This window comes from Apodemus sylvaticus, chromosome 12 (genome assembly GCF_947179515.1).
Source record: "Apodemus sylvaticus chromosome 12, mApoSyl1.1, whole genome shotgun sequence".
Lineage (NCBI taxonomy): Eukaryota > Metazoa > Chordata > Mammalia > Rodentia > Muridae > Apodemus > Apodemus sylvaticus.
The window spans coordinates 71,597,588-71,615,663 of record NC_067483.1 but is presented as its reverse complement, the minus strand read 5'-3'; the positions used below and the strand labels follow the sequence as shown (position 1 = coordinate 71,615,663).

Here is an 18,076-nt window from a genome sequence, read left to right as displayed (position 1 = left end):
TGTAGGTGTGTGTGTGTATGCTTGCATGTGTGTTTATGTGCATGAAGGGGCTGATGTTGACATAAGGTATCTTCCTCAATGATCTCCAATTTATTCATTGGGGCAGAGTCTCTTACTTGAAACCAGAGATTACTAGTTAACCAGTTTGACCCAAGGATCCCCTATCTCTACCTCCTAAACCTCCTAAGCCCTGGGATTATAGAAGGGTGGTTACAGCCGCATCCCCTTCTGGGGATCCAAACTCCTGTCCTCACACTTGCATAATAAGAATTTTACAAATTAAGCCAATTCCTATCCCAATTTATGATTAAATAGAATCATGATACCCTTTCCTGCTAGGTTGAGGGAGAAGGTATATGTATTAGTTTGGGTTCTCTAGAGTCACAGAATGTATGGATAGTCTTTATGTAGTTAGGGAATTTGTCAATGATTTACAGTCTATAGTCCAACTCCCCAACAATGATTATCAGCAGCTGTGGATGGAAGTCCAAGGATCTTGCAGTATCTCAGTCCCACGAGGCAAGCAGGCAAGGAAGAGTGAGAGTGAATTTTCCTTCTTCCAAAGTCCTTATATATCTCCAACAGAGGGTGTGGCCCAGATTATTGGCGTGTGGGTCTCCAGCAGAGGGTGTGGCCCAGATTAAAGGCGTGTGCATCCATGCCTTTAATCCCAAATGATCTTGAACTCGGAGATCTCCTTGTCTTAGCCACTATGCTTCAAGGTCTCCATGCCAAGATCCAGGTCAGAAACTTATATCTCTGAGCCTTCCAATTCTAGACTGTAGTTCATTCCAGATATAGTCAAGTTGACAACCAGGAATAGCCACTACAGCATACAAACCTTGACACCAGAATCAGAACTTTTGGAGTTGTATTCTTGGGAACTTGGGAAGGGATCTTAATATTGCTTTAAAGTCCTTTACCATAAATTAAGATAAAATAATCCCTTTTCTAGAAATACACTTTGTATGGGTTATGAGGGCTATCACACACACACACACACACACACACACACACAGAGAGAGAGAGAGAGAGAGAGAGAGAGAGAGACAGAGAGAGAGAGAGAAAGAGAGAGTCTAGTCTGTTTGTTTTCCTGACACAGGGTTTCCAGGGTCTTCCTCCATATCCCAAACTGTCTTGTCAATCACAATCCTTCCATCTCAGCCTCTCGAGTGCGAGCAGTACAGATCTGACCCTATGTTTAGATGAAAAATATCTTAGTGCTCTTGTGTTCTAACACATCTGAGAAAGACTAGATTGGGTTGGCCCTAGGTTTCTATGAGAGTCCCCTAGCTTGCGCAGCCTCTAAGCAAGCCATTCTTCAGGTATCTTAAGGCTGGACATGGTTTTCAATATAACGATTCTCTCGTGAGGCCCTCATTGGTAGAGAGAGGGCTCATTTCATCTTGTTCTCAGGAGGTACACAGAGGCTGTGGGGGATCCTCCTGAAGTTCCATTTCTAAGGGCACAAAACCCGTCATGAAGGTTATGCGTCTATGACCTGAGTCCCTCCCAACGGCTCCACCGTTTTTATGGTCTCATCGATGATCAGGTTTCCAACATATGACATTTTAAAATCACAAACATGGCTTTCAATATCAGTAGTGTATCTATTCTAAGGTGAGGAAAATTGGTAATAAGACAGTATTACTGCTTAGACTCACTGACACAATATGTTTCTGAGCAAAGGGAAGATGATACAGTGTCCTTGTTTCTCATAAGTCCCCAGTCCTTCAGTTTAGCTCAACAATGATTGCCATGACTCTCACCACTCGCCCGAGCATCCCAGGCTCTGTGTCAGACGCAGATGCAAAAGAGTCCAGGGGAAACACACAATGGTGTTGTGATTGTGACCTCTGGTTTTCCCCATGGCTATTCAATGCGGAAGCTATAATCAGAACATGCTACGCGCCTGATCTGAAGAAGAACCTGTGTAAGAATTGCCTTCTAGGTGTTTGACTGATTTTCCTAGTGTCATCAAACTTATTTGTGAAAGTTTAGTGGCTCACACTTAAGCTTAACACCCAGTGGGTTTTAAAATCTGTACAAAAGAGGATTCTGTGACACGAATGCAGGTGCTGAAAAGGTTGCTATGGCAACACAAATGGACGTCCAAAAGAAAAACTCCATTTCTCAATTTAATGTAAGTTAGCATTTTGTATACTTGAATGGTGATTTTAATTGTTTAAAAGGTGAATCGTGGTAACCAGGAAATAAATAGGGAACAATATAGATTTGTACATGGAACGTATCCTGTGAGAACTCTAAAGTTCTAAAAAGAGGATGATTTATCAATGCTTTTTTTCTTTTCATCACACATTATTTTACCTCTAGAATAAAATGCAAGTGTTATATTTTTCATTCTGTAACCTACACAATATGAAACAAAATAGAAACAGCTATTTAAAGAAAGCATTTGTGAAGTGTGGTTTTTTTTGATAAATCTTAAAAATCTTTGTAATCCAAATAAGTTAAAATTCTAAATTGAAAAGAAGAGAAATGGACAGGATAGGTGGTGATAGGAAACACAGGTCCTCGTCCATCCTGTGGCAGAGTAAACATCTTACACGAGAGGCCTTCATTTTGTATTTGCTTAGTTCTGTGCAGTTCTTGCTCAGTCCAGTCCAGTCAACTTCATAATGAGTTTACCCATCATGATGAATGATGTATGAATTATTTTCAAAGAGGCCCCCAGTATGTTTTTAATGTTAAGTGGTGCATGCAAGCTTCAGGGAAAAACACAGTTCTGTAAAGTTCTGCTGCCCTTCAGGCTGCTCGTTCATTAAGTCTCCCTTTGTTATTATTTTTTTGTGAAAATTTTTCTCCTGTTTATTAAACACAGTGAATGCCTCTGTGCATGCAAAGAATCAAAACATTCATTTAGAAACTATAAACTGGACAATGGGCAAATTAACATTGGTTTTATATAATGAATTTGATTCCATTGCATAAATATATGAGGGGTTTTTGAAATGGAAAATGTAGCTTTTATGCTTTATGTGAATTGTTATATTGATCATTACAATTTGTTTCATACTTGGTAAAATAAATAAACTGTGTTAAGAATTTGAAACTTACGAAAATTCTAGAGGACCAACTTTTCATATACAGAATTTTGTAGCACTTAGAGGCAAAATAGAATCTTTATTGGGTTTTTTTAAAATTTGGGACTCTAGCTTACTAGCAGGTGGCTAAATGCAATAGAATTTTAACATTAAATATAATTTAATTTATTTTATATAGCTCTAAAAATGATTTTGTAGTACAGTACAAAGCAACTCCACAGATAAATACAAGAATATAAGTTGAATGAAAGAATGATATCAAGGAGCTGGGTATGGAGTTCAGTGGGACAGGGTTTGCCTCAAACTTTTGAGATGTTGGGTCTCATCCTCAGTGCACACATGCACACAGACACAGACATACACATACACACACAGGGACAGAGACACAGAGAGACATAGAGAGAAGGAGAGGGAGAGACACAGAAGGATAGAGAGAAGAAAGAACAATATCAATGTTAAGACTTATCATGAAATAGACTTTCTTAAAATAATCACTCAAAATTTGAAAGTCTTTGGACCACAAAAATCTTTCAGGATCTTAACCTTAGTGCAATGCATGCTACTTATAGACTTTTTGGAAATTAAATTAATTTCAATTAAAAGTATTTTAGTGATAGAAAATTGGGGCTTTTAAAGTATATGTGTGTGTGAGTGGTGTGTGTGTGTGTGTGTGTTCATGTATGTGTGTGTGTGTGTGTATATGTGTGTATATGTATGTGTGCATATGTGTATATGTATGCATATGTGTGTATGTGTATATGTTTGTATGTGTGTGCATGTATTTATGTCTGTATGTCTGTCTGTATGTGTGTATGTGTGTGTATATGTGTATGTGTATGTATATGTGTTTATGTGTGTATGTGTATGTATGTGTATGCATGTGTGTGTATGTGTGTTTATGGGTATATATGTGTGTATGTGTGCGTATGTGTGTACATGTGTGTGTGTGTTGACTATACGCATGAGCAGGTACACTTGCCCATGCATGGGTAGAAACCAGAGAACACCTGAAGCCCTGATCACTCTTGCCCTAGTGCGCTGGGACAAAGATTCTTAGTGAACACAGCTCAGCTGTGACCAGCAAGCCTCACAGGTCTTCTGTCTCCATCCCCCGTCCCCCATCCCTGAGCACTGAATGTTATAGGTGTTTTTTATGGGAGTTCTGGAAGTTTGGACTCATGTCCTCACGCTTGTTGAGTTAGCACTTGTATCTGCTGAGCTGTCTTCTCAGACTTGATACAAAGCCTAAACTACCATTAAAAGGAACTGTATTTCCACAAGTCAGTTTGTGTGTTCTGTCAAACAGGGGAGGGAGCCCATTTTAACTTACTTGCAACCATGGATTCACAAACCTATGCCTCTTATCTCTGTGCCCCACTGTCTGCCTGGTGAACATTTACTCCTGGGAGAAAGAACTTGGACTCTCACAGAGCTGGCTCACCATGTAGCTAGTTTATCCTCACACAAGTAGGTCTAACTATAGAGGTAGACGGTAGGCAATAGTGAGGGCTGACACAGATGAGGAGAAACTGCATTTTAACACAGAGGGGCATGACACAATAGACTTCTCTCTACATGAAGGAAACTCTGTACTGAGATGATAAATTGTTTTCTGGGAAAGTTTCCCACACACACACATATCTGTATTTACCATTTAATTTTGAACTTACAGAACTACAAATACGCATATGTAATGCTATAATATATGTGCTAGAACAGATGTGTGGGTGCATTTTTGATAATTCTGTCTCACCAGTGCTTGCTGACTGAGTAATGGAGGGTCAAATAAACATCGGGGGATGAGTGATGTTGCAAAGTTCATTCCCTCTGCAAACAGCTGAGCTGAGGGGCAGAGTCCGCAACCCTACCTCCGCCCACGCTGGGAATGGAGTTTGAAAGAGACTGTCTGGCCATGGTCTCCCATCCTGATCTGCATCCTGAACTCTAGTTTAGAAACCCAATAAGCAGGCTCATCACTGTATGAATCTGGGGAACATAGAGGAGACCCCTGTGTACCCCCATCTCACCCAGGAATTTGCCAAGTCTCCAATTTCTTTCTGTTGCTGTAAAAATAACACCAACCAAAAGCATCTTGGAGAGGGAAGTTTGCCCAGGTTACAGGCTAGCATCCGTTATGGAGAGAAGCCAAGGCAGGAACTCAAGGCAGAAGCCGGAGCAGAGATCGCTCAGAACTGTGCTCACGAATCTGTTGTGAAAATGCTCCACAGATATGCTCACAAGCAAAGTGCATGAAGGTAACTCCTCAACTGACACCTCCTCTATGCACGACAGCATGAATCTTATTCCCTGCAAAACTGAATGTATTAATTTATTTAGTAGTTGGCTTAAAAAAAAAAAGTTTGCTCGCCCTGCCTTTCCATGGGTTTGGTTTTTTGCCTATTAGAAGTCACAGAAGCAGGGAGGGGAAGCAGAGCAGCCTTCGAGTTCAGGAACAATCCATCCATTTGCCCTACACTTATCTGTTTGATGATGAGTCTCGCTTGTACTCACCATAGAACACTGACTCCTTTCTGCCTTAAACCATCCTAGAATGGATTGTTATTTCCATTTTAAGATTAACATATGGAATAGAGAGATTCAGCGACACGAGGTAATTTTCCCACCTACCTTACCTGGAACAGGAACCTAACAAAATCCCAGTGCTTAGATGATCCTAAAATCATTTGTTTTCATCTCTGAAACTGAAAGCAGGTTCAATTTTTTATAATTACAGTTTTTAGGAAAATAATTTTTCTCTAAGAGTGTATGGTTAGCAATACCAGTCTTAATCTTTAGCAATGATAGTAAAGTGGTCGACTTCTCCCGTCAGAGAGATAAGTTCATCTTACCTTCTGAAAATTTACTGTATTTAATTCCTTGAGGATGGATGCTTAGTGGTTTGTCTGCTTTGTTTTTAAAGTGAACTTTAATGATGTCGCCGACTTCAGCATATAAAGTAGGTCCAAGAAGTCCTAAGGAAAAAGAAGTTTGAAATTATTTATATTCAAGATGATGAAAGACAGCTGCTAAGCAAGAAGAGCATCTAGAAAGGCCAAGGTGATTGCTGTCACTCCTCCTGGTCCTGATGTTGGCTTGCTTCCCTTGGACTTGACTTGACCCACCTTCTGATCTTTGCATCTTTGTTACCCCACCAACTCCATCATGGCTGATCATATAAGAACTCAAAGGCCTTAACCCAAAGCAACTACACAGAGTTGAAAGTTAGTTTGCCCCAGATCCTAAATCACACAAACAACAAAAGGCAAAGCTATGATTTAAACATAAACTCTAGGTACTGAGTTGTAAGCCATCTTTTTACATAGCACCTCACACCTTGCATCCATCCATCCATCCATCCATCCATCCATCCATCCATCTATCCATCCATCCATCCATCCATCTGATACTAAGTAGTTATACTGTCTTAGATACCAGCTTGTGGTTGACACATAGATGAGAAGTGGACGAGATGAAATGAGATGAGAAATATTAAAACATTCTAATAATCACACGGGTATTTAATTATAAACTGGAATAACACTGAAGAAGAAGCCACTCAGAAGAGTGAAGTTGGAAGGGGCGTGTATCAATAAGCACAGGCAGGTCTAGCTGATGGGAAAGATGGCTGCCGTCGAGCACTGTAGAGAGAAGTCCGTTCCAGGCTTGTGAATAGGGAGTGGGTCAGGGCTGCCAAACACTTCTCTGAGGAAGTGATGCTTTCTGTGAGGAGCGAAGACAGAGATTGGTGAGTGAGATCAGCAAAGGCTCTGAGACACCAGCAAACTTGGCCTACTGAGGGAGGGAGCAATCGATGGCCACTGAAGCCCTCAGTAGGTAAGAGACCAAAGCATTGAAACACCGAAGGCATCATCATCTTGGTTTCAATCACTCAGGGCCGGATAGATCACTTGGAATTTGCTTTTCATCTGATAATGGTGAGGCTGTTAAGTTTTTTCAGCAGGATACAGCATGACTCAGACTTTCAATATGGTTTTGGTTCTTTAATTTTTCGGTTGCTTTCCATTTAAGTTTGTGTTACCTCTCTCTCTCTCTCTCTCTCTCTCTCTCTCTCTCTCTCTCTCTCTCTCTCTCATCCAGATTTTGATTTTAAGTGCTGGTTCTTAAAACTGATCTGAGGAAAAACTAGGGTAGAAGCTAATAGAAGGCTCTGAAAGAGACATTGGTAAGATGAAGGGCATAGTGGAGATCTTCGGCAAAGAAAATACCAGATATAAATGCTGGAGATGAAACCTTTGAGTTTTAGAATGTATTGGCTATGGACTAGGGGTGGGGCCAACAAGGTATTATAGTGTTAGCAAGGATATGTCTGGGAGCTGTGTGGATAATGGTGACGTGCTATAGGATGGAAGATTCGATGTGATGATTCTGTTCATTGTATGTGTTGGGTAGAACAAAGCCCCCCCTTCCATGTTGCAATGCCTTGCATAAAAGAACTTTGTACATATGATTAAATTAATGGTTAATGTGGGAGTCCGAGTTGTTCCTGGGTTAACAGGCAAATCTTATATAGTCACAAAGATACACACTAAAAGGGCACAAGAGAAGCTTAAGAAGGAAATTAGAAGATGCCACTCTGCAAACTGAAAATGGCAGGAGGAGAAGCCATGTCAATAAACACAGGCAGCTCTAATTAATGAAAGAACAAGGAAGTGACTTCTCTGGGGTTTCCAGAAGGGACAGAGCTCTGCCAACACCTCTATTTAAACCTGTTGAACCCTACTCTGATCCTCCACATCCAGAACTGTAACTGTTAATAGAAGAAAAAAAACTTGTGTTTTTATGCAGGGTCTTGTCATGTAGCCCAAGCTGGCATTGTCGTCCTCATGATCTTGTTGTTCTGGCTTCCCAATGCAGGAATTATAGATATGTGCCAGGACATCTGGCTGATTCCTTTTTCCAAAGCACTAAATGTGTGGTAATTTGTCACAGCTCAACAGAAGTCCTGCCTCCCCTGGTCTGCTCCCATCTCTCTAGCCTGGTCCTGTCTCTTCCTTCTCTGCCTATCTTTCCAGCCATTACCATCCTGTTGCTGCCTTCTCTGCTCCTATCTTTCCAGCCACTGGCATCCTGTTCCTGCCTTTTCTGTTCCTATCTTCCTGGCCACTCTTGTCCTGTTCCTTTTGTGGAAGCATCCATTTTGAAATTTGTATTGTTTTTTATGCCAGGAGCTTTTTGTTTGTTTTTCTGTTTACTCTGGACGGGATGATGGAGGCCACATTCTTCACGTCTCAGTTTAGAGATCATTAACAGAGCTTGACTGTGTGTGTGTGGAGAAAAGGATGGAGAGTGGGGATTGGCTTGCCCAAGACTGGTCAGTGACTCCCTGGCATTGCTGAGACTAGAATTCAGGTCTTGGAACTCCCAGGAAAAATCTTCCCCTAATTCTTTGGGGGCAGGTTAAGACCCTGTCCTTCTTAGAATATTCCAGATGAATTCCTCTTTTGACTTCTGGTGCTATCTGCTTTACTAGTTGACCCTGTGTTCTAAATATTACCTTTCATCCTGGCTTACCATAGAAGTACAACCTGTCCAGGCTGCCCACAGTCACGGTATCTTGTTTTCCTGCCTCTCTTGCATGGTTATTTGTTTGTTGCTATCACATGACTACAGATGCCAGCTGCCAAGAAAAACCTTCCTAGGTTATTTGACCCAGTAAGACCTCTTACTTCAATGGGCATTTTGTCAGTTTGGGGTATTTATTTAACTCCCTTCCTGCTTCTTTATAATTAAGACTCAACTAAAGGATGTTTTCATAACTGATTCAAATACTTTAGTGCATGTAGCAGACCCAAGGCTGAGGATTTCCTCCTATCCGAGCCATGTAGTCTAAGCCCTTTCCACTGATGGTTTGATGGGAGAGAAGGAAGGTCAGGGGAAGGTGTGATGTACCTCAGGGCTTGAGAACACTGTATAACATGTAGCCAGACCCATTTAGTTGAAGAATCAGGAAGACCCCAGAAGATGAGCTAATCTGATTCTTTGCTCTCAGCTGAACAGAGTTACATCACACAAGACAGCTGCAGTTAGCAATTAAAGCTCATTTGGGTACATGAATTTCATAACCTCTATTAGAAAAATTTGGAGATTCAAAACTTTGAAGCCCAAGTTGGATTCCTGAAACTGCATCTGGCCTCTCCAACTGTCTAGGTGTTCACAAACCTCATGAGGATATCACCTTCAGACTAATACCACAAACAAATTTCTCTGCTTTCAATTCACTAAACTAAGTCTAGGCTCCTGCTATGGAGGGGTGAAGAACCACAGCTTGTTTGAGCTCAGCTAGAACCACACCCACCAAGTGTTTGGGAAAGGAAACATGGCAAAGGTAAAATAACACAGGGCTAGATCTAGGCAGAACTAGCTAGCATTCAAGCAGACCTCAGCCAGATCCTCCGAGGCTCTCTTTCTCACCAGCCCTGCATCCCTGAGAGTTTAAGTGGGGACAGCCTAAGAAGGGATGTTTCAATTCCCCAGTTCCCCCACATTGAATATATTCTGCAACTCAAAGGCTCTGACAGGAAACTAACGTTTAAAGTGAAAGGGCTTAAACACGATCCAGGCTGTTCTCACGAATCTTCAAGGAATCTACTTTGGACTAACAAGGCTGTGTGTGTCTCAGGAGCTCACTGCAGAAGACATCAATCAGACAGGATGTCTGTCACAGTGGTCTCCCTCTTGAAAAACTACCGGTGCCTCCTTCTGTCCATTCAAAAGTCTCCAGCCTGGGCATGGACCTTTCTGTCCCCGTGCTTCTAGCACAATGCATTGCCGAGTAGTGACATCAATATTTGGTGAACCTGGCAAAAGCCGCAAGGCATTCAGCTTTGAATACTTGCCTTCTCTTCTTGGCCTAGTTAATATATTCCCACTTCCTGACACGTCACACAGTTCCTATGAATCTGTTAAACACACTCAACTCTGAGCTGAAGTATGATCTGAGTGTCCCACCCTGGGACTCCCAGCAAGGACAGTAGCCTTTCTATTTAAGGCTGAACCAGGAACAGTTTTAATGCCAGCGCGTCCTGCTTCTTCCGTGTCTAGGCCGTCAGTTATCCCCCTGGGTAGCTTCTCTCCTGAATTAATAAACATCACATTCCTGTGCGGCTCCCAAATATCCTTGAACGGTTCCTTGATCTCCAGAACGCCCCTGTCTTCTTCCCAGTCGGACCCACATTGCAGGAAGAATTATTCTTTCTGTCTGCTTCCATTTCGTCACCTGCCATTCCCTCCCCGGAGTCCTGTCATCTTTTCTCAGCCCACCACTGCTGCAGAAAGCAGGCGCTGTCACCCTCTCTGTGAGTACTAATTGTTCTCGGTGACGTTTGGATCTGCTTCCAGGGGACCCTCTAGCCCTCCCCCACCCTCTCTAGGAAGACTCTCTTAAGCTTTTTAGTGGCCATTGCTTTCTTGGCTTGTCCCTTGGACTCCGTTGCTCCTCTGAGATCTGTTTACGGCCTCCTCATCTCATTATATTTTCCTTGGGTGATCTTGTGTCCCCCTCAGAGTTTCATTTGTAACATGGTTATGATGTCTCCTGAATATTCATATCCAGTCTAGTTCAGCTCTCCTACCTAAAAGCTCTCCCTCCTCCCATAGCCACCTGCTCCTTCGATAACACTAGGAAAACATTCCACAGACACCCCAGACTCCCAGCCTGATCTCATTATCTTCCCAAACAAGCATCCTTCTTTCCTTCAGTTTCTTTCTCATTGAATGACACATTCTACCATGTACACAGTATATTCTACATCCTACTATTCAATCCAGAAACTTCGATGTCAGTTATAATCCCCTTCTCTTGTCTTTATCCAATTAACTATGTGTTTTGTTGATTTTACCCCCTAAGTATCTTTGGAATCCATTTAATGTTCTCTACCCCCTGCTGTCTTGTTTCCTGGATTGGCACCAAAGCCACATTACCATTTTCTCTGCCCATGGCGGTGGACTTGGCTATTCTCTAATCCAGCTTCCAGATTTGGAGAGAACAAAACTTTTAATTAATGTTGGTGAGCATGGGGAACAATGGCACTTAGGACGGCATTTTCCTACATGTGTGGCACTGCACTTGGTGTACACTCAGAGCAATATTGAAACTGGTACCTGAAGTGCAAACCTGGGTCCGTCTCTCTCCCACTTAAATGATCTCACTGTCCCTCTATTTCCCTCAAGACAAAGCTTTTACCTTTTAATGTAGTTCAGCATGTTGTGGTGACCACCCCCAACCATAAAATCATTTTCATTGCGACTTCACAACTGTAATCTTGCTACTGTTATGAGTCAGAATGTAAATATTTGTGTTTTCCTATGGTCTTTGGTGACCCCTGTGAAAGGGTCATCCAATTCCTAAAGGGTTTCAACCCAGAGGTTGAGAACCTTTAATCTAAACCCTCATGTTCTCCACTTTTATACCCCTACTCACACCCACTGTTTGGCCTCTCAATACCGGCTTTCTCTCTCTCCTCACCACTAAAGTGGATAATCTTCTGTATTGTTCTTCCTTAACACTGCACTATGATATTCCACTATCAGTCATATCAGTCTCTCTACCTGTTGGCAGATGACTGAAAGTCAGAATCCACCTTTATGGAGCCTCAGATGTGGTATTCTTAGGCTGTGATCATTAACAGAATACTTGACTGTCTTTATTTAAAAGTAAATAAATATATAAATTATAATGCACAAGAATACAAAATGAGCAGAAATGTTGTGTTGACATATCAACAACATTATGATATGCACGTGGTAATGGAGACCTAATTCATAGCTGGAATAGCAGCAGTAACAATAACACAGCTAGCTTCTGTTAAGTTCTTGTCACCTGTGAGCATATTATAAGACATTCGTGTTCATTAAACCTCACAGCATCTCCAAAAGGCAAGGGCAAGTCCGGGTGCTTGGAGTATACAGAAGAGAGAAATGGGACTTAAGCCAGGCTAGGGTAGGAATCCAAGCTGTGCCCTAAAGAATATGGCTCCTGGGTAGGTAGCTGGAAAAGCCACAGTTGTGGCTGACTTTGGAGCTTTGGCAAAGAAGAGTGGAGACATTGAGAAGAAGCGGTAAAAGAACGGAAAGATGTTTACATTTTTCTAGATAAGATTGACCTGAAAATTATTCTGTTGATGTTGATGTTGATGTTGATTTTTTTTTTTTTTTTTGGACTAAAGGAAAAGACTTGAGTTGAGGGACATTTGAAGAGTAAGAGACCAGTGGACACAGGGCAGAGCAGGAGATGGAGGTGGGGGTGGGGGGAAGAGGGGGGTGAGGGGTGGGGTGGGGAAAGAAGGGGGTGGGGTGAGGGGTAGGGGTGGGGGAAGAAGGGGGTGGGGGTGGGGGTGGGGGTGGAGGTGGGGGTTCCAGCAGAAGAGGCAGAAGGTGCCTAGGAAAGAAGAGATCATCACCAGGCTGGGGGAAGGTGAGGAGACTGAGGGCAAAGGACTCAACTGGAAGATGCTCTCCCTGGAGAGGCCTCTGCTGTTCCTGTGAAACACCTTTATACAGTTAAGATCTCAGAGCCCTCCATAAGTTAGTCTTTGATTAAGGAAGCACAAAAAAAGAAAAAGAAAGAAAGAAAGGAAAAGAAAGAGAGAGGTTTTCTTCCAATGCCACAGCTATTGGAAAAGCTAAATGTAAGGATCAGGCAGGTAGGTCCTCTGAATGGGTACAGGAAGCCGGATAGACACAGTGACAGATTCATTCTGTTAGGACACACCTGTGCCCAGCCAACTGGATCACAAGCCCCAGGAAAGTCCGAGTTGACTTTGTCTACTCTTGCGCTCACAGTGCCTGATTCAACGTCAAACCGCAGAAGGTGCTCACCTGTGGTTTGTTAGATGAATAAACAAGTGAAACACTGAAACTTTTTGTTTGGCTTTAATGACCAAGGCTAAAGGCATGGCTGGCTGTGTACCATGCGACTTGTTCAATTCCGCACCAACCCCATGCTCAGAAGAACCCCAGTTTGGTTTAAATTTTACCATCTTCAAAATTCTCAATAACTTGAAAAAGGTGGGGGGGCCATTCCCCCCATATTCTCACTGGGTCTAAGCATGCATGCAAATTATACTGCTAGTGTTTGATAAAAATATCACACATCCTATAACAGAAGATAACTAAATGAATATTTAGTTGTTTATTCTGAGGTGTGTTTGTGTGTATGCATCGTGGTGCATGTGTAGAGATCAGAGGCCAACTTGAGAGATTAAATTCTTTCCTTCTACCATGTGGGGCCTGGGGATGGAACTCAGGTCTTGAGGCTTGGCAGTAATTACCTTTAGCCACTGAGCCATCTGGCCAGTTCACAAGGTAGACATTTTAAGTGCAAAGAATACAACATTTTCCATGAAAAAATATATTTAAAATAAAAAATACAAGCTGTGTCTAGAGGCACAGGCCTATAATCCCAGCTAGTTGGGAAGCTGAGACAGAAAAATCACAATTCACAGTGTTCCCCAGAGACTTTGTCTCAGAATAAAAGTTTAGATGTAGACCAGGGATACAAATCATTGGTAGTGGTTTTTTTCTCTTTCCTTAGCATTCATTAGACTGTAGGTTCAAAACCCCAATATAATAATAATTAAAAAAATTTTTTTCAGGCTTACCTGAGTTGCTAGGTCGTGGTTTTTCTTTCTTAAAATATGGCTCATACTCTCTGTAGACAATTTTCTTGAAGGAAGGTATAGAATTCAAACTGGAAATAAAGTACAGAAATGAACTTGAAAGACACACGCGATATCTATTCCCATTCCAGAAGGAGAGGTGTCCATGTGACTGACTTTGTATCAGGGCAGAGTGATCATATTTTACTGTATTTCCAAAGCCCAGGGTTTTATAAATTTGGATCACAAGTGAAATCAATGGGATAATCGTTGGTCTTTTCAAAGATAGTCTGCCTCAGCACGCGTGCCCCCGTGAGCACAAGCCTCGTGCCTCTCTACTTCTGCTCTTCAGAGTCAGCTTTTTCTATAAAGGCAGTTAAGCTCATCATGCAAACTCAAACTTCAGGTCTAAATTAAAAATATAAGTCACACAGAAATATATACGTGACCCGTGTTTCAGTGCATGAATCAGAAATAACACTTTCTACTTTCATTCCATGATTTTGAACAACTAGAAGATGTGTCCATTTGGTGGAGCCTGCTTCTAGTTGGGAGAGCAGAGACAGCAATAGGACAAAACTCAGGGGTTTCTATTGGAAACAAACCAAAAGCCAGCATTGGAAAGACTAAGGCACTTCCTAAGAAGATGCACAGGATAAACATCACAGCCAAGATCCAGGACTGTTAAGCCATTTCCCCAGCTTTAGGGGGACACAGTAGGCATCTGCTCCAGGTCTAGAGTCAACAAGGTCAAGCACCTTGATAACTCACTACAGATTTCACAGGAGTGATGGAGAGCTTGGAGCTTCCTCTAGCAGTTTTTCCAACCAGTAACTCACCCACTATTCTTTCCTTACCAGGCGAAGACCTGCCCACGTAATGCAATGTTGTTAGCTAGAGTCCTCATGTTGTACATTTGATCTGAATTTGTTCATCTCTAACCTCGTGTCCTCTAACTTACACCTATCTGTGCCTTACCCCAGGCTGAATGCAGTCACCAAGTCTGTGTTCTCTACCCCTAAGCAGGAAAATTGATGCTGGAAATAATGTTATTTTCTTTGGGGCTTCAGTTAATGGTAGTTTCCTAAGAGTATGGGCGTGGCTTAGATTATTACTCTGAAATGCAATCTTTAAAATCATTTTAATGTGATGTTTCTTATTAGCATAATACCAATGCCTTCCTAAATAGCCAGCTCCAACAACAGCAAACTCAAAGACTGTTTATTCATTTATACCAAAACATTACACATTGCTTTCAAGATATTACATTTTTTTTGGCCAATTGCTTTGGTTTTGCAATTGTAAAAGAGGAACACATCTTTCACAATCGCTTAAACTTTGATGTCAACTAAAAGGGAAAAAATGAGTCAACTAGAAGGCTAGGCTTACCATCTGAAATAAAAGCACTAGTGGACGTAAGCGCTGAGGTGTCTATGATCTGGGTAACTGCAGGGAGGTTTGAATTTAACCTTCCAATCAGCAAGATATATTCTGCAACTCAAAGGTAGATTTGATATTATTTATGCCTCCTCTTAGTTACACACGCCTTCGAATGGTCACTTTACATGGTCACTAAGATGGGCAATATTCAGGGCAGACCAAAATACCCAAGATAAGCCATATTCCAGGAAGAAACCCAAAGTGAGAAAAAAAAAAATGAAACCACACTAGGTAGCCAGGATTAAGTCTAGGAAAAGTGAAAATACAAGTGTGTTTTCCCCATGAAATGGCCTTGAAAATCATTTATAGGAAGGCAACAGACTTAAGGCAAGAGTCACTAAATTGTCTCCTTATAATGAAGTACAGGGTGATATCTTTTTCTTTAGATGATGAACTTATGTCTACCAGGAATAAATATTATGTAACTAGAAGTTCCTTTTTTTTTTTAAAGCAGACTGTTAAAAGACTGGAACCGAATGTGCAGGAAGGGCTAAGAGGGCTGTGGAGGTGTGGAGGTGTGCCATTTCAATCCATCAATACACTAAACTAACAAAAGTGCGTGAAAACACACTCAGGCTTGCACCTGGAAAGAAGCCCCAGCTAACCATTCACACTGAAATTTCCACATCCTCATAATGGTAAAATATATCAGTAGAGACAAAATTAGCACCCACACATTATTCTCTCATTTCTCTCTCTCTCTCTCTCTCTCTCTCTCTCTCTCTCTCTGTCTCTCTCTGTGTGTCTCTCTGTGTGTCTCTGTCTCTCTGTCTCTCTGTCTCTCTCTGTGTCCCTCTCTCTGTCTCTGTCTCCCTCTGTCTCTGTCTCTCTGTCTCTGTCTCTCTGTCTCTCTGTCTCTCTCTCCCCCCTCTCTGTCTTTCTCTCCCCTCCTCCTCCCCACCACCCCCACCCCCGAATTTAAAACCTTACAATTATAATGGATTTTCTTCCTTGGAGAAGCCCACCTGGCTTTCACCCCGAGTTACCTTGGATCTGTGGGCTCAGGATGGTAGTTCCAGAGGATGCCCTGAGCGGCCACATAGAAGTGCCTTAGCCTCGCCGCCTCTGCCCGGTGGCTGCCCCAGCCAGCCCAGCGGGTGCCCAGAACCACCAGGAGGAAGAAGCGCGGGCAGGCTAGGAACATGGTCCTTGTCCTGCCGCGCGCGCTGCCACCGTGCTCAGTGCTCTGTCCCTGCGCGCTGTCCTGGCTCCCTGGAGGGCTAAGAAGCTGCAGGGCACAGTGAGTGTCCCTGTCCCCTGTGGTGGCTGTCTCACCCTACCTCTCCCTTCCCCTCTAGGCCTAGTGTAGGCAGGGGCTTGCTGAAGTCACTCCCTCCTGTGGTCAGAGGCTTTTATTAGAGAGAATGCCAGACAAGGAATTTATGGGGAAAGGAAGGGCAAGCCTGCTTGCTGGAGGTTGTGGCTCAGGAGCAGTGCCCCAGGGTCTCCGCCCCATCACGAAGCAGCATTTCCCCCACTTCACAGTAGGTGGGAGCAGCAATCCCATTTAACCTGCGGTGTGTGTGGGGGCGTTGGGGGATGGGATAGAGGTCAAAGTTTAGGCTTGTCAGCCCATTTTTGTAAGATCCAACACCCAGCCGCTGCCACGGTAACTAGGAACAGAAAAACAGCCTCAGTACAAGTCCACCCACAGGTTAGTGTTCTGAATCGCTTAGGACAGTCCACCTGGTATGGGCTTGTCACCAACTCCAGTGTAGCAGAAAACAGGGCTGAGAGAACTCATCTGAGACAGTCAGTAGCTGTGTGGTCTGGGGCCAACTCCATTTCCAGAGTACCTTTTTCGTCTGCCAAATAAGGATGGCCATTCTAATTTTCCTTGATCTGATTATTGGGAGGGGACAAACTATTGTAAACTGGACGCCCCCCAGTGCCTAGGCAGCCCCAGTCTGTGATCTTGTCCATGCTCGTTCTTCCGCTCCATGATTCTGTGTTTTGAAGGATCCTCGGCACGGTGTTTTAGATGTTGTTTTTCTGTTGGAGGAGAAGCTGCGGATCTGAATCCGCAGGATGACCTGTCCCGACCTCCCCAGAGCTCGGTTTCTGATCGTGCTTCCAGCACATCCAGTAAATTGTAATCTGGTGCCACCCAGGTTCGGCAGCAGCCTCCCCTCCCCCCGCGCCCGCTTCTGTTCCTTTGCTGACATTATTCAGTCTATTTAGAATGCCCCTTCTCCAGTCAGGCGTGATGGCACATGTCTGCAATCCCAGTGCACAAGGGACTGAAGCAGGAGAAGGTGAGTTTGAGGCCTGAGATCAGCCTAGGCTATGCAGTGAGACCCTGTACCAATAAAGCAATTGATTAGCAGACGTGTGCTCACGTAACTACATTAGAGGAGTGCTCACACGCCTCTCCTTCCCTCACTGCTTCCCTGTCCTTTAAAGCCATTGTCTCCGATTCTGGGCTCAAACTGACTTTCCTGTTTTATGAACTTAATCTGTTCAGATGATACACTCCGTTTGATGACCTCTTATTAGTTTTTCAAGAATCCTTTGTATCTGTAGCTAGATTCAAGAGCGGGGATGATGTCTTATACTCCTGATCCACAGTTCCAGGGGTTCCCAAAATGCAAATTCTGACACGAGAGATCTGACATGAGAGATATAGGACTATGGTCCTATAAGGTGTAGCCCAGTGTCTGCCTGTCTTATCTGTCCATTTGTCTCTCTCTCTCCCCCCATACACATATTAGATACAAATTAGATACTATTGACAATGTATCTAAGAAAAAAAGCAGCAAGTCTCTAAATTACTTTTTCTTTTCTTTTCCCCCTAAATCACTGAAACTTTCCAAAGGACGCCTTTACTGCTGTTCCTTGCCTATCTGCGTCTGTGTATCCAGGCTACATGGTGATCAATGGATTTATTATAGCTCAGCAATGCAACTGCAGTATTTGACTCCTTAATGTTTGCATCAATTACAGACAAGCCATATG

The 18,076-nt window shown here is 42.9% G+C and overlaps 1 protein-coding gene across 2 annotated transcripts in view; it reads right to left on the bottom strand.

Moving 5' to 3' along the window:
* Nucleotides 1–16,502, bottom strand: part of F5 (coagulation factor V) — an 81,969-nt gene extending 65,467 nt beyond the window's left edge. For both annotated transcript variants that reach the window (XM_052200005.1, XM_052200006.1), the window contains exons 1-3: nucleotides 16,108–16,502; nucleotides 13,685–13,773; nucleotides 5,915–6,037 (exon numbers count right to left, since the gene is read on the bottom strand). In XM_052200005.1, coding sequence (XP_052055965.1) covers nucleotides 5,915–6,037; nucleotides 13,685–13,773; nucleotides 16,108–16,265 — 370 coding nt within the window. In that variant the 5' untranslated portion in view covers nucleotides 16,266–16,502. The remainder of the gene's footprint in view (nucleotides 1–5,914; nucleotides 6,038–13,684; nucleotides 13,774–16,107) is intronic.
* Between the last annotated feature and the right edge of the window lie 1,574 nt (nucleotides 16,503–18,076).